The 16,148-nt window shown below is 38.4% G+C and overlaps 1 protein-coding gene across 1 annotated transcript in view; it reads left to right on the top strand.

The window, feature by feature from the left end:
* Positions 1-16,148, top strand: part of LOC126470781 (uncharacterized) — a 445,574-nt gene that overhangs the window by 304,575 nt on the left and 124,851 nt on the right. The window contains exon 5 of the mRNA XM_050098790.1: positions 7,341-7,529. Within this exon, the coding sequence (XP_049954747.1) occupies positions 7,341-7,529 (189 nt within the window). The remainder of the gene's footprint in view (positions 1-7,340; positions 7,530-16,148) is intronic.

Genomic DNA, 16,148 nt, shown 5'->3' with positions numbered 1-16,148 from the left:
TTCTTTACACTACTATGGTACATTGTAAACAATGACAGTGTTTGGATAATACAGAAAACAAATATCAATGGACATTAAAAGTGTTCTTTCTCGGAAACCATTTGGATTAGGACATATATCCATCTGAAGTATTTTGTTCAAAATGACTAATAGTATCACCCCTCTAAGCATGTACCTCTCCTCCTGACTCACCCTGTATATATGTTTTTTATTTTTCAACCACTTGTTTCAGGCATTGCTCATTCTCAAGTATGTATCTAGTAACATATATTGCTACATCGTTGTCATTTATAAATCACTTGCCATGCATAATTGTGCAAAACACAGTCATCAAACATCCTCATCTTGCAATATTTCGTATGAAATACACTGTGACAGTTTATTGAGTGAGTTTATACAGTCGGTTTCATACGAAATATTGCAAGATGAGAGGACATTTGACGATTGTACTTCGTATGATTATGTGCGGCATGCAATTTTTAAATTAATGATGACGATGAACCCACATGTTGCTAGAGATGCACTTGAAAAAGGATGCCCGAAACCTAAAGTGTGAAAAATAAAAAAATTAAAAAATATTCAGAATCGGGTGCAAAAATGACACTCTTTAAATTTATTGAGGTTGTGGGATCCACACAGAAGAAAATTTGGATGGAGGCTGTTGGCACCACAGGTTACCAGAGATTGACACCAGGATGATTATGGGAATGGTGGATGTGTTGCAAAGATAACTCCCATCTGAATAGTTCAGAGAAGCTGGTGATTGAGGGAAGGAACCAGGTAGCCCAGGTTGTGAAACAGCCGTAGAAACTGAGCATGTTATCCTCAGCTGCATATTGTGCCATATTGTGGTCAAGTTTGTTCTTGGCAACAATTTGGTGGTGACCATTCATCATGGTAGACAGTTGGTAGTCATACCAACATAAAAAAGTGCAGTGTTTGCAGCAGAGTTGGTATATGATGTAATTTTTATACGAGGCATGTTTTCCAAGTAAGTACAGTTTTGAAATTAAAAAAAGACGTGCTAAGATATCTCAATAATTTTATTTTTATATGAAAGCCTGTACCTTAATCTACCTTTCTACATAATTTCTGTCAATATTGAGGCACTTGTCATAATGTTGTACCAGTTTTTGAATATCCTCCTCATAGAAGTCTGCCGCCTGACTTGTTAACCACTGCATCACCACTGTTTTGACTTCATCATCGTCTTGAAGACACTGACCGTCCAGGTGTTTCTTCAAGTGCAGGAACAGATGGTAGTCACTGGGTGCAAGATCAGGGCTGTACGGAGGATGATCTAGAGTTTCCCATCAGAAAGATGTGATGAAATCTTTGGCCTGATTCGCCACATGCGGACGGGCATTGTCTTGCAGCAAAACAATGTTCTTGCTCACCTTCCATGGACTGTTGCTTTGATTCTGGTGTGACATAGGCCACCCATGTTTCATCGCCCATAACAATTTGGCTTAAGAAATCATCACCGTCGTCGTGGTACCACTCAAAGAAAGTCAATGTACTGTCTAAACGTTTGGTTTTGTGAACTTCCGTCAACATTTTCTGTACCCAACGTGCGCACAATTTTTGGTAATTCAAGTGCTCGGTCAAAATGCCATACAAAACACTACGAGAAACATTAGGAAAGGAGGAAATTGTAAAGCGTCTGGTTTCTCTCACCTTATTGTTCACTTCCTGCACCAAACTTTCATTAATGACAGAAGTACGCCCGCTCTGTTGTTCATCATGCACATTTGTGCGGCCATCTTTAAATGTTCTCACCCACTTTCTTACTATTCCATCACTTGTAATGTTTTCTCTGTATACTGCACAGATCTCACAATGAATATCGATTGCTTTTAGGCCTTTTGCAGTAAGAAATCTTATAACAGCCCGTATTTCACAGTCCGCGGGACTCACGATTATCGGAGGCTTCCTAATCACTCAGTGCACAATGTAAACAAGGAAGAATCAGACTGTAATGGCGTCAGTGCGTAGATTAAGGTACAGGCTTTCATGTAAAAATAAAATTATTGAGATATCTTAGCACGTCTTGTTTTAATGTCAAAATGGTACTTACTTAAAAAACACGCCTCGTAGTTATTAGGCCATGACAATCGTGGGAATTCCTTTCGTTTAATGGCACCCTACAGTTGTATGAAATGTAAGCAATTCTTGTTTTATATCAAATGCTTTCAAACAGTTAATAAACAAGTTTGTTGCATTTATAGTAGAATGATATTTCTGTATGGCCACAATTTTTAATTTGTAATAGGCATGATTCTGTTTTCAGACCTCTGATCTGAAATTAGTTTACCTTGCAATTTTTTTTGGGAGCTATAGTTAAAAACACTGTGGAAAACCTTGTCATAGGTGAAGGTCAGTAGTGGATTTCTTTTTCTTCTTTTCTTTTGCATTGTATTACATTTATTTACATTCAGGGTCGACTGCCAGAGCCTGCACCGTTCATCAGCCCTGTGTAGGTCATTATGCAAATTGATACTGTATTGTGGCATTACTACTTTCTTGTAATCACCTGTGAACAGTCCTTAAGAGCTTCCAACATTTTGTATTAGATCATTTATATATATTGTAAACAGTAACAGTCCTGTCAAGTATCTCTCTAGAAATTTCAATAGTAAATCAAATACCATCATCTGAAAATATTATAAATCTTCTAAATACTCTTATTTGTCTTCTTTTTTGTGCCACGAGCAATTGCTTTCTTATGATTTGGTAATTATTTTAATTCTTGGATGGATGTCTGACTTGTCACCACAATTGTGAGTTACACTAAACCGAGCGAGGTGGCGCAGTGGTTAGCACACTGGACCCGCATTCGGAAGGACGACAGTTCAATCCCGTCTCCGGCCATCCTGATTTAGGTTTTCCGTGATTTCCCTAAATCGTTTCAGGTGAATGCCAAGATGGTTCCTTTGAAAGGGCACAGCCGATTTCCTTCCCAATCCTTCCCTAACTCGAGCTTGCGCTCCCTCTCTAATGACCTCGTTGTCGACGGGACGTTAAACACCAACCACCACCACCTCCACCACCACCACCAGTTACACTAAGAGAGGAAAGTCATTTGCACTTTATATCTGCGAATCACATAAACGTGTTTAGTGTCCTCATATTTTTACTGTTGTAATAACTGAGACAGAGATCCGCAGCTCATGGTCTAGAACCTAGTGTCACTGCTTCTACTCTGCAGTTTCCAAGGTTTGGTTCCCTGCCAGATGGGAGATTTTCTTTACTTGGTGACTGGGTGTTTGTGTTGTCTTACTCATTTCATCTACTCTTCATTGACACACAAGCTGACAATGTGGTATCTTATAGAAAGACTTGCACCGGGCAGTCTAACTACGTCAGATTCTCTCTCTCTCTCTCTCTCTCTCTCTCTCTCTCTCTCTGAGAAAGAGAGAGGAAACCACAACTAGACATTTTCCTGTAAGAATGTGAAAAACTGCCCACGAACTACGCTTCATCTGGTTAGTGTACTGGACCAGTGGTCATTAATTAGGCACATGGATTCAGTGTTGGTTTAGCTGGTCTCACTTGTTGTAAGCTTATGCTGTACATTAACATATACATCTACTTCGTACTCCATAAGCCACCTAACGGTGTGTGGCGAAAGGTACTTCTGATACACTAAGCGATCCCCCCTTCTCTGTTCCACTAACATATGGTGCATGGGAAGAATGACCATCAGTAAACCTCTGTATTATCCATACTTTATCAAAAATTTTCTCTTCGTAGTCATTTCATTAGATATCAAACTCTTCCCGGGAAGTGCTTTCTAGAAATTACAGTAGCAAACTTCTCTGCGATGCACAATCCCTCTCATGTAACATCCACCACAGAAGTTCATTGAGCATCCCTGTAACTCTCTCACGCCAATTAAACAATCCCGTGACAAAATGCGCCACTGTTTGTTGGACCTTCTCTATCTCTTCTGTCAGTCCTACCTGGTAAGAATCTCCGATTGATGAACAGTACTCAAGAATCGGTCGAACAAATGGCTTGTAAGCCACTTCCTTCATGGATGAGTTATATTTCCCTAAGATTCTTCGTGTGATTGACAATCTGACGCATGGTTTTCCTGTCATTTGTTTTATGTGGTCATTCCACTTCAGGTCTCTTGGGATAGTTACTCCTAGATATTTTACGTTACATACTGTTTCCAGCGATTTTTTATCAGTTGTATAGCTGTACAGTAGTGGATTTCTTTTTCTTCTTTTCTTTTGCATTGTGTTACATTTATTTACATTCAGGGTTGACTGCCAGAGTCTGCACCATTCATCAGCCCTGTGTAGGTCGTTATGCAAATTGATACTGTCTTGTGGCATTGCTACTTTCTTGTAGGCACCTGCATCATCTGCAAACAGTCTTTAAGAGCTTTCAATGTTTTGTACTAGATCATTTATATACATTGTAAACAGTAACAATCCTATCAGCTTCCTTCAGATACTCTGGAAATTATCTGTACATCTGTCAGTTTTGTTTCATTAAGAGTTTTATCTGTGAGGAAGTCCTGAATCCAGTCACAAATCTGGTCTGATACTCAGTAAGCTCATATATTTTTCACTAGACAGCACTGCGGGACAATATCAAATGCCTTCCTGAGATCAAGGGACATGCATCAACCAGAGCGTCATTGTCTACAGTGCTATGAATCTCACGGAGGAACAGATTGAGCTGAATTTTGCAAGATCTCTGTTTGTGGAATATTGTTTTTTATAGAGGAGATTTTGTTCTCCAAAAACATTGTAATCAAGTTCCATAATTCTACAACAGGTTGACATCAACGATATAAGCCTGTAATTATGTGCATCTGTCGTATGACCCTTCTTGAAAACAGGAATGATGTGCTTTTTTCCGCTTGCTAGGTACCGTTTGTTGCTTCAGCAATCTGTGATAAACTGTTGCTAGAAGAGTAGCAAGTTCTTTCACATTATCTTTGTAAAATCTTACAGGTGTCTCATCTGGTCCTTCATATCTTTCCACTACGAAGTAATTGTACTTGTTTTTCTACTCCATGAGCAGCCATCTTAATACCTGCCATTTCAATGTTTGTACAGTGATTGAAAGTAAGAACTGTATTACAGTCTTCTGTAGTGAAATGATTTTGGAAGACCGAATTCGGAACTTGGGGATTCTCTCTGTCATTTTCCATTTTCGTAATAGTATATTCAATGAGTGACTGAATAAAGGATTTTGAACTGCCAACTGGATTTATGTAAGACTAAAATAAAATCTCTTAGGGTTTTTAGTCAAATTGGCTCACAAAATTTTAGTTTCAAAGCCATTGACTGCTTCTCTCCTCGCTCTCCTTATGCTCCTTTTCACTTTGTTCAGCTTTTGTTTGTCAGGCAGGTTTTGGCTTCTCTCGAATCTGTGACGAAGCTCTCTTTGTTTACATAGCAGTTTTCTAACACCGTTATTAAATCATTTTGGGTCTTTTCCATCCCTTATGACCTTGTTCAGAACATACTTGTCTAATACATACTGAACATTGCTTTTAAATTTTTTCCACTTGTCCCCCACATCTACATTCTCAGCACTGAATATTTGATGCTGACTACTTGGATATTCTGCAATTTGTATCCTGTCACTCTTGCTAAGCATAAATACTTTTCTATCTTTGTTAATGTTCCTTGTAATACCTATAAATACCCATAGTCATAGTTGCTGTCATAGCCCTATGATGACTGATGCCCTCTTTTATGTTAACTTATTCAATAATTTCATGTCTGTTTGTTGCTAGGAGGTGGAAGATGGTGCCTTCATGAGTTGTTTGTGTAGTTATCTGCTGAAAGTAATTTTCAGAGAAGACATTCAGAATAATTTCACACGAATCCCTGGCTCTGCCACTAGTTTTGATAGCATGATTCTCCCAATCTATAGCTGGCAAGTTTAAGTCACTCCCTGTTGCAGTGGCATGGAAAGTTAATGATATTCTACAAGTTCTCTCTGAAGTGACCTACCACTATGGCTCCTGACCCAGGTGGTTTAAAAAAGAATCCGATTACCATTTTTGACCAACCTGTGATGCTTAATGTCACCCAAATTACTTCACACTCAGAATCCATGATAACCTCACTAGATATAGAATTCTTTAATGCAATAAATACACCTCCATCGTTGGTGACTAACATATCCTGTTGATAAATATTACAATCTGACCTTAGGATTTCATAGCTATTCACTTCGGTTTCAACCAACTTTCTGTTCCTAATACTGTCTGGGTAATACTATGTGGGCATTATAACCTTCAGTAAGTTCTGCTAGTTCTGGGACCACTCCTTGGATGTTCCTGCAGTTAATTAATATCATCTTAATCTTTTCAGTATCCAGTCTGTGAGAACGAGCATTCTCTGAGACTGTAGTGTCTCATGTATCTTTTGTTTTGACAGGCAATTCCTCTCTGATCCCAAGAGAGGCTTCTCCAACCCCATTAAGAGTATGCTTGCTTTCGCAGGCCATTGCACATCTGTATGAAATGTGTGGAAACCAGTATTAATTTTATTTCAGATAAAGGTTTGCTGCTTGTCATTGCTGATGGATATTGGCCCTTCTATGTATTTTCAGTTCATGTATCATTTTATTGGGCACTGTATTTAATATACAGCATAAATGTTTTGTTGTTTCAGACTGCCTGTGCTACATTTTAATAAAGTGTAATCTTCTTAAAACAATTCCATTTGAATATGTTTTTTACTAAAATTATTTTGTTCAGACTCACGATAATGACAAAGTTTACTGGTTTCAACTGCTAAGCAGTCATCATCAGAACTGGAAGGGGAAAAAAAGCAATAATTATTGGTAAGTAGGTAGGATGTATCTGTTAATATTCACAGGTATTAGAGGAGCGTGCTTCTGTACCCACTATTGATATGAGTTAGTCCCATTCCTATAAGTGTGATATAAAGGCAGAAACACCAGTTTGTATTACATGACCAAGATGTACACATCATGGCAGTAACATATTACCTAGTAACAAGCTGGATGAGTATGTTATTTTTGTCATGTTTATATACTTTCCAGTTTTATATTTAACAATATTTTTTTAGTTCAGTTGATGACTGCTAAACATACAAAACTGGTCAACTTTGACATTAATATTTAGTGTAGTCAAGACAGTTTTGATGACAACACATTTGTGTGTGTGTGTGTGTGTGTGTGTGTGTGTGTGTGTGTGTGTGTGTTGCGGGTTGGGGAGTTGGAAGTGTGGTCAGTTGGTAGTTAGTACTTTCCATCATTAAAAACCCATAGTTATTTATTATTAGAATTTCAGTTTGAGTTGCTGATATCTCACTTAATTTATTTGTTGCCATTTTACACAGGTTGTTTTTGCTGAAGACGAGGGAGGTTTTGCGCATCATGTAATGGGCATTGTACATGATGCTGCAACTTATCTTCCAGACTTGTTAGACCATATGGCCGAAAATTACCCAAACTTGACTGTAAAAAATGGTGTTCTTGGAAGAGGCTCAGATATTGAGACGACCACAATGGCCCATTACAGAGAACAGGTATTCAGTATTTGGTCGTTTATATTCATTGAGTCAGTTGGTTCCATTGTCATTCTTTTTAATACAGCAGTGAATACAACAATGTGTTTGTTTTGGTTAAGGTTATTTTCTTAGTGCTGTGATACATGAAAGTTCTTTTCTTGCATTATTTGTGTGTTTTTCTCTGATTACAGTCCATCTAAGTTTGTTTGAAAAACTGTACATAAAATAAGTTTGAAATGTATTCAGGAAAGTTTGTAGTGGCTCATTTGCATGGTAACAGAGTAAAACGAATTATTTAGAAATAAAGAAACGATTCATCGAAAAGCAGAAGTGCTGCATTGTTGACAGACACACAAACAGCTTTGCTTTGCTAGCTTTTGGAATGAAATTCCTTTCTCAAGCTGTAGGAGAAACATGCACACAAACACATGCATGTTTCCCCTACAGGTTGAGAAATGAATTTAATTCCAAAAGCTAGCAAAGCAGAGCCCTGTAGATTTTGTTTGTGTGTCTGTCGACAAGACAGTGCTTTTGCTTTTTGGTGAGTCGTCTCTTTATTCCTAAATAATTTGTTAATCTCAACCAGAACTTTCTGTGCATAATTATATTACTAACACAGTAAAAAGCAGATATGTTGAAATACTGCATATATGTTGCATGTGACAGTTGGATTAAGTAGAACCTGAAGTAAAAGTAATATTTATTTTCATTACAGTACAATGCTGTTTCTATGACAAATTGTATGTCATATTTGGAAAACTATACAGAGGTCACTCCTGCCTTGAAAGCAATGATTTAGCAGTGTAGCACTAGCCTTTACATTGTTGAATAACTTCCTTGGAAAACAGTATGGGGCATTAAGAATAAACTGAATGAGGTAGTACTGTTTTAAACAGACTGGGCTTGTATTCGGGATGGTGGAGTCTCAAATCTTCATCTGACCATCCTGATTTAAGTTGTTTGAGGTTTCCGTAAATTACTTAAGGCAAATACCAGGATTATTCCTACTTGAAGGCCATAGCTGACTACCTGTCCCATACTTGTCAAGTTAGTATGTAAATGCCTGTAACATGAATTTTTGTTTTCTTAAATTGCAATACTGCAACTTGTCCAATACTCCTGTAAAAGTGGTCTACAGATGGATATTACTGGGTGGCTATAATTAAAGTGGAGTTACTCACAGAGGTCCAATGTGGGCTGTAATTATCATATGACAATGAAACTTGGTAGATATTGTAATGGATAATGCGAAATCTATTTACTGTGGAAAAAGTTTAGTTGCATCAGTTGCAAACCTCAAACTGTGAATACAAGGAAGATGTATAGAAGTGTTACCATACGTAATGTATTAGGAACAGCACATGGGCAGAAAAGTGAGAAAGTCATAATGTTGATTTTATTGTTAACCATTGCTTACACAATTTGTTCAGTATGAGCACTGGAGACATCGATGATATGCTGCATCCATAAAACAATGTGATCAACAATTACTTGCAGTAGTTCTGGTGGAATCTGAGCAATGTGTTCCTGCCTTCACATCAGGAAGAGACTGAATACGTCCCTGGTAAACGTGTCCTTTTAGGTATCCCCAGAGTCAAATGTTACATGGATTCAGATCAGCTGATCTTGCGGACCATGCATCTGGAAGACCTGTGGAGGTAATATGTTCATGGAAGGTTGCATTACGCATACCTTTCACAGGGCAAGTGACATGAAGTGTTACCCCATCTTGCACGATAACAGTGGTTTCCACACAGTTGCACTGTTCCAAAGTAGGACTCACATGCTGTACTAGGAAGTCTCAATAATGTGCAGATGACACGGTACACTGCACAGGCCCTCCGGGTGTATTCTCTTCAAAGAAGAACGGACCAAGAATAAAGGTGCTTGTGAATCCACACAGCACAGTCACATACAGCAAACACAATGGCTCTTCATCCACAACAAGTGGTTTAACAAGACTCCAAAGTTAGCAATTCTGTGTATTCACTTCAACATATAGTGTAAAATGTGCCCATCACTCCATAGAATATTGCCCGGCTGCATGTCGTCAACTTAGATCTGTGCCAGAAGCCAAAGAGGAAACTCATATCATTGCTGTGGGTCATGAAGTTTCAGCTGCTGTGTCATCTGGATCTTGTATGGGTACCAGTGTAAAATAGATGGCAAAACTTTCCTTGCTGTTGACCATGGGACAGACAATTGTCATGACACTGCATGAGCACTAGCACTACCCAGGGCATGTGCTGGGTCGTCATTTAGGGCAACAGCAACCTCATCGGAACTTCCACTGGGACAAGCTGTCTTCCTCTTAGAAGTGCCACACCAACCTTACCTGTATTTTTGAATTTCATTATCATCTTGTTTAAACCATTTAATGACAACAGGCTTCACCTCAGACATTTCAGTTAGCAATACTCTCTCTGTGCAACACTGTAATTGCTGCCGTTTGCATAAAACAGTTCAGTTTCACAAACAGTGCACAGTATCTCTTCTTAACAGCCATACTGTTCACTCACACCACGGCTTGTCGAATGACAGTGTGGATGTTATACTGTCTTACTGACAGTGTATAGCACCAGATTTGCATCCAGTTGCCAAAATTGAAACTATCTTTTTCCCACACAAATCAGTTCCACCTTAATGCATTAGCATATCTACCAAGTTTCACTGTCATACTATAACTACAGCCCAACTGGACCTCTGTGACCAGCTGCATTTTACTTTTAACCACCCTGTACTACTATACAATGTTAGCAAACCACAAAGCTCCATGAATTACTGTTTGGGCTTTTTCAACTCTTCTTCCTGTTGCTCCTGTGTTACATATACCGCTACAGTGATGTTGGCATCTTTTCATTTGTTTCTGCAGTCATATCACATTATTCATACTCACATATTAAAGACTCGCAACAGGAATAATTTAGTCAATGTACCCTTTTTTACAAGAATCTCATCTCAGCATACCCATCACAGGGTGAATAACATTTCTGTCATGATCATAGGCCTATTCTGTAAACATTCATACACTAGGCCTTGTTTTGCTCATCAAGTCCCACTAAGTGTGCATTGTGTAAGGTAATTCTAAAAGACTTATCTGACTTCTCAAGATGTCAGGGGTTGAAAAAATATGTAATGACCAAGAGAAATTGGTGCTTCAACATAGATGTGGACAGGACAGCAGGTTACACTGTTGTATTTGACCACGAACGGCACTTGTATAATTTCCTCAATATGTTTTGAGTACTAGATGTGGTCAGGACAGTGTTCTAAATAGTCGTGAGTGCATTATGTTGGAGCTAAGAGAATTCGAATGTGGGCAAATTGTTGGCACTTGTATGGTGGGTGCTTCTGTAGCCAAGGCAGGAAAAGCAGAAAAATATCATCCCCTAAGTCACCTAACGGATGAGAATGTTTGTTGAATAATCGTGATGGACAGTCATTGAAGAGGAGATCTGCTGATCTTGCAGGTCATGCATCTGGAAAACCTCTGGAGATAACATGTTCATGGAAGGTTGCATTAAGCAGCTCTTTGACTCTGCAAGTGACATGAGGTGTTGCCCCATGTTGCGTGAAAACTGTGGTTTCCACACAGCTGCATTCTTCCAAGGTGGGAATTGCATGCTGTACAGGGAGGTCTCAATGACATGCACACATCATGGTGCAACTGACAGGCCCTCTGGGTGCGTTCACTTCAAAGAAAAATGCAATGATAATAAAGGTGCTTATGAATCAACACCATAGTGTCACACACAAATAGTGAAATGGCTCTTCGTGAACAATACGTGGTTTAACAGTTACCCCAGATTTGACAGTTCTTGTATTCACTGCACCCTGCAGTGAAAACTGTACCCCATCACTCCATAGAATATTGCCAGCCACAGGTCGTTAACTTTGATTTGTTGCAGAAACTGAAGAGCAAATTCAGAACATTGCTGCCGATCATGAAGTTTCAGTTGCTGCAACATCTGGATCTTGTGTGGTTACCAGTGTAAAATAGACTGCAAAACTGTCTGTACTGTTTATCATGAGATAGACAATTCTCATCACACTGCATGAGCACTAGCACTATCCAGGGCACATGCTGTATGGTCAGTTACAGTAACAGCAATCTCATCAATACGTACCAGGCTAGGACACCTTCCTCTTCCAGGTGCCGTCACCAAGATCACACCCATGTTTTCAAATTTCATTATCATCTTCTTTAATCCATTTAATGACATCAGGCTGCTCCTCAGACCTTTCAGTGGTGATACTCTCCATGCAGCACTGTAATTGCTGCTGTTCACATAAAATAGTTTCACTAATAGCACACGGTTTCATGATAGCTATACCATTCACTTAATTTAGAACTTGTCATACAAACAGTTTACAATATACGATTTGCATGTGGTGGTGACAGTTGGAACTAATGCTTTTTCAGCATAAATTGGTTCCACATTAATACTTCAACATATCTCCCAAATTTCATTGCCATACAATAATTACAATCCACACTGGACCTCTGTTAGTTGCTGCACTTGAATTATATCCACCCACTACTACTGCTACTACTACTACTACTACTACTACTACTACTACTTGCAGATAATCTGAATAGATGTTGCTGTTCCCTAATTTATGACTGAAGCAGGAATACCATAGTCTGTGAATAATCTATTGTTTATGCAGTGGCTGAGAAAATATGTATAATGACCACAATGTATGTTCCCTTAACATTTCAAAAAAGCAGTAGCATCAACCTTGAAATGATTATTGGATCTTTTGAATCCGGACACTTGGAGCTAATAATACAACTGATAGATTAACCTGTATGCCAGATCTGGATTGAATTCTGATCTTTGCTGTGCACTGGCAAAGCTCAACTGAGTGAGACATCTGGTAATGGCTTAAAGCCATTGGCATTGTAGCACCTGTTATTAATGTAACAAAAGCAATTTATTTCACAACTCTTTGTTGTTCTTGTTGTTGCTGTTGTTGTTGTCATCAGTCTGAAGACTGGTTTGATATGCAGCCTTTCACAGTAGTTTACTCTGGGAAGCCTCTTCATCTCAGAATACTACTACTAGGGACAGAAAGCAGGCTGAAACAAGATATCAGAGGCATTGAAATTCAATGCATCTTTTCTTTATTGTGGGACCTACAGCATATATTGTGTCCCAGTAGGACATGGGAAGGCAGTAGGTATGGGAAGGGGAGGCTGGCTAAGCTTATAGGTGACAGTGTAGTGAGTGGTGGTGGTGGTGGTGGTAGTGGTGTCACTCATGGAAAAATTCCTGTAGTAGTTGGTGTTAGAGCTGCACCTTTTTTAGACTGAAGTCAGCTGATAGGAATACCTGCTTAAAGGAAGTGCCTCTAAGGGCTCACCTCCAGAGGATGTAATGTTTCCAAGTAGAGAAGGAATTAGCATATTTCATCAAAATATAAGAGGTATAAAAGTTAGTGAACTGCTAATGGATGTTAACTCTGAAATTATTGGTATATCAGAGTACCTCTTAAATAATTTGATAATTCAGAGGCTTCCTTTACCAGGCTACAGATTAGCTGGCTGTTTCTCAAGGAGTTCTCTGTGGGGTGGGGTAGTGGCTCTGTACGTAAAAAAACAGTATTTCATTTGAGTCCATAGACGTATCACAACACTGCACTGAACAGATATTTGAAAGTTGTGCAGCATTAGTTGAATTTAGTGAAACTAAACCTCTAATTGCTGTTGTTTATAGGTCCCCTAACTCCGACTTCAGAGCATTTTTGCTTAAGGTAGAGAGGGTTCTTGATTCACTTTGTAGGAAGTACCAGAAAGTAGTTATATGTGGTGACTTCAATATTAATTTTGTATATGATTGTGCAAGAAAAAGGATGTTGGTAGATCTGCTAAATTCATATGATCTGATACAAACTGTGTTTTTTTTCCAACTAGGGTGCAGGGGAACAGTAGCACAGTCATAGACAATATTTTTATTCATTCTTCATTACTAGATGGGCTTTCTGTTAGTAAAAGGGTGAATGGCCTTTCAGACCATGATGCACAAATTTTAACACTAAAAGGTTTTTGTACTCAAACCAATGTCATATTTAATTACAAACTACGTAGGAAAGTTAATCCAACAGCAATAGAGAGTTTTTTAAAACTTGTCAATTAACAAGAGTGGCAAGATATTTATAGTGCCGATAATATAGATGATAAATACAATGCTTTCCATAACACATTTCTCATGCTCTTTGAGAGTTGCTTTCCATCAGAACATTCTAAACGGGGTTCTAGCAGTAATGGACAGCCCGGTTGACTGACTAGTTGGATAAGGATATCATGTAGAACAAAGTGGGAATTATATCAAAATGTTAGAAGTAGTCACGATCAAGCTACAGTAGCCCATTACAAACAGTATTGTAAGGTGCTTAAAAATGTTATTAGCGAGGCAAAAAGTATGTGGTATGCAAACAGAATAGCTAATTCGCAGGATAAAATTAAAGCCATATGGTCAGTTGTGAAGGAAGTGTCTGGTCAGCAGCACAAGGTCAGTGATATAAAGTCAGTTCACAGTAATAATATTTCTGTTACTGATAAATCATGTATAACAATCATTTTCTGAGCATTGCTAATGAAGCTAGTGAATTAAATAAAAATTTAGTTTCTACAGGAAATCATATAAATTTCCTAGCAAATGCCTTTCTGAGATTGACGTCTGCAATACTCCTCTGTGATACAGACAAGAGGGAGATTGAGTCAATAATTAAATCACTGAAGACTAAGGACTCTCATGGTTATGATGGAGTGTCTAGCAGAATATTAAAGTACTGTGCTGCACATGTTAGCCCTGTATTTAGCCATATTTGTAATTTTTCCTTTAGGAATGGTCAGTTTCCTGAGCGATTAAAGTACTCAGTAGTAAAGCCGCTTTATAAAAAGGGAGAAAGGGACAATGTAGATAATTTTAGACCTAATTCTATGCCATCAGTGTTTGCAAAAGTTATCGAAAAGACTGTTTATGTAAGGTTAATTGATCATTTTATATCACACGATTTGCTATCAAATGTACAGTTCGGCTTTAGAAGTCATTTGACAATTGAAAATACTATATTCTCTTTTCTCAGTGAGGTACTGGATGGGCTAAACAAAAAGTTTCGAACGCTTGGCATATTTTTTGATTTAACAAAGGCATTTGACTGTGTTGATCTCACAATATTGCTCCAGAAGTTCGGACCATTACGGAATAAGGGGAGTAGCTCACAATTGGTTCACCTCTTACTTTAGCAACAGGCAGCAAAAGGTCATTATTCACAATGTTGATAACAGCTGTGATGTGGGATCTGAGTGGGGTACTGTCAAGTGGGGGGTGCCCCAGGGATCAGTGTTCGGGCCGCTCCTGTTCCTTATTTATATAAATGGTATGCCCTCTAGTATTATGGGTAACTCTAAAATATTTCTGTTTGCTGATGACACTAGCTTGGTAGTAAAAGGATGTTGTGTGCAACATTGACTCGGTTTCAAGTAGTGCAGTACATGACCTCAGTTCATGGCTTGTAGAAAATAAACGAACGTTAAATCACAGTAAGACTCAGTTTTTACAGTTTCTAACACACAATTCAACAAAACCTGACATTTTAATCTCACAGATCAGGCATATGATTAGTGAAACTGAACAGTTCAAATTTCTAGGTGTTCAGATAGATAGTAAGCTGTCGTGGAAAGCCCACGTTCAGGATCTTGTTCAAAGCCTTAATACTGCCATTTTCACTACTCGAACGGTATCAAAAGTGAGTGATACTTCGACACGTAAATTAGTCTACTTTGCTTATTTTCATTCACTTACGTCGTATGGTATTATGTTTTGGGGTAACTCTTCCCATTCTAGAAGGATATTTTTGGCTCAGGAACGACCTCTGCTCACGCGTCTGGGTATTTTGACATTGGCCTCTCAATATGTATATTCCTTATTGTTGTTTCTTTTTACCAATACTAGTTTATTTCCAAGAATAAGCAGCTTTCACTCAGTTAATACTCAGCAGAAATCAAACCTCCATTTGTATCGGACTTCCTTAACTCTTGTGCAAAAAGGTGTGCGGTATACTGCTGCATCCATTTTCAATAAGCTGCCACTCGAATTTAAAAAAATCTTAGCAGTAATCCACGGGCTTTCAAATCGAAACTGAAGAATTTCCTCATGGGTCACTCCTTCTATTCTGTCGAGGAGTTCCTTGAAAAATTAAGCTGATTCTTATTGTATTGCTGATAGCGTTTACTTAAACTTATGGACTGACTTTTTTTTCAGGTTCATGAACATTTATTTTTATCTCTTATTACTTTTATGTTGTAAGTTCATGTACTGACACGTTCCATGACCTTGGAGATTTGCTCCTCAATTTGGTCCTACGGAACTTGACGTGTAAATAAATAAATAAATAGACATATGTACAGAATTGGTAGACAGTTTGCTGCTTGACATTTTATTTTGGTACATAAGCTTTTCCTGGTTTATTGTCTTCATTAGTACGTGTCCTGACATTGTTGATATGTTAACATCAAGTAAGCCATTATTGGTCTCTGTAGTTGTCAAATGTAATATGGTCGCAGAGGAGGCTGAGTGGTGCAGTCACCATGGTGTGGTGGCTGTGATGCTGGACTGTTGCATGGAGGGT

This window comes from Schistocerca serialis, chromosome 3 (assembly GCF_023864345.2).
Source record: "Schistocerca serialis cubense isolate TAMUIC-IGC-003099 chromosome 3, iqSchSeri2.2, whole genome shotgun sequence".
Taxonomy (NCBI): domain Eukaryota; kingdom Metazoa; phylum Arthropoda; class Insecta; order Orthoptera; family Acrididae; genus Schistocerca; species Schistocerca serialis.
The sequence above is the reverse complement of the archived record's forward strand: the minus strand, read 5'-3'. Positions and strand labels throughout refer to the sequence as shown.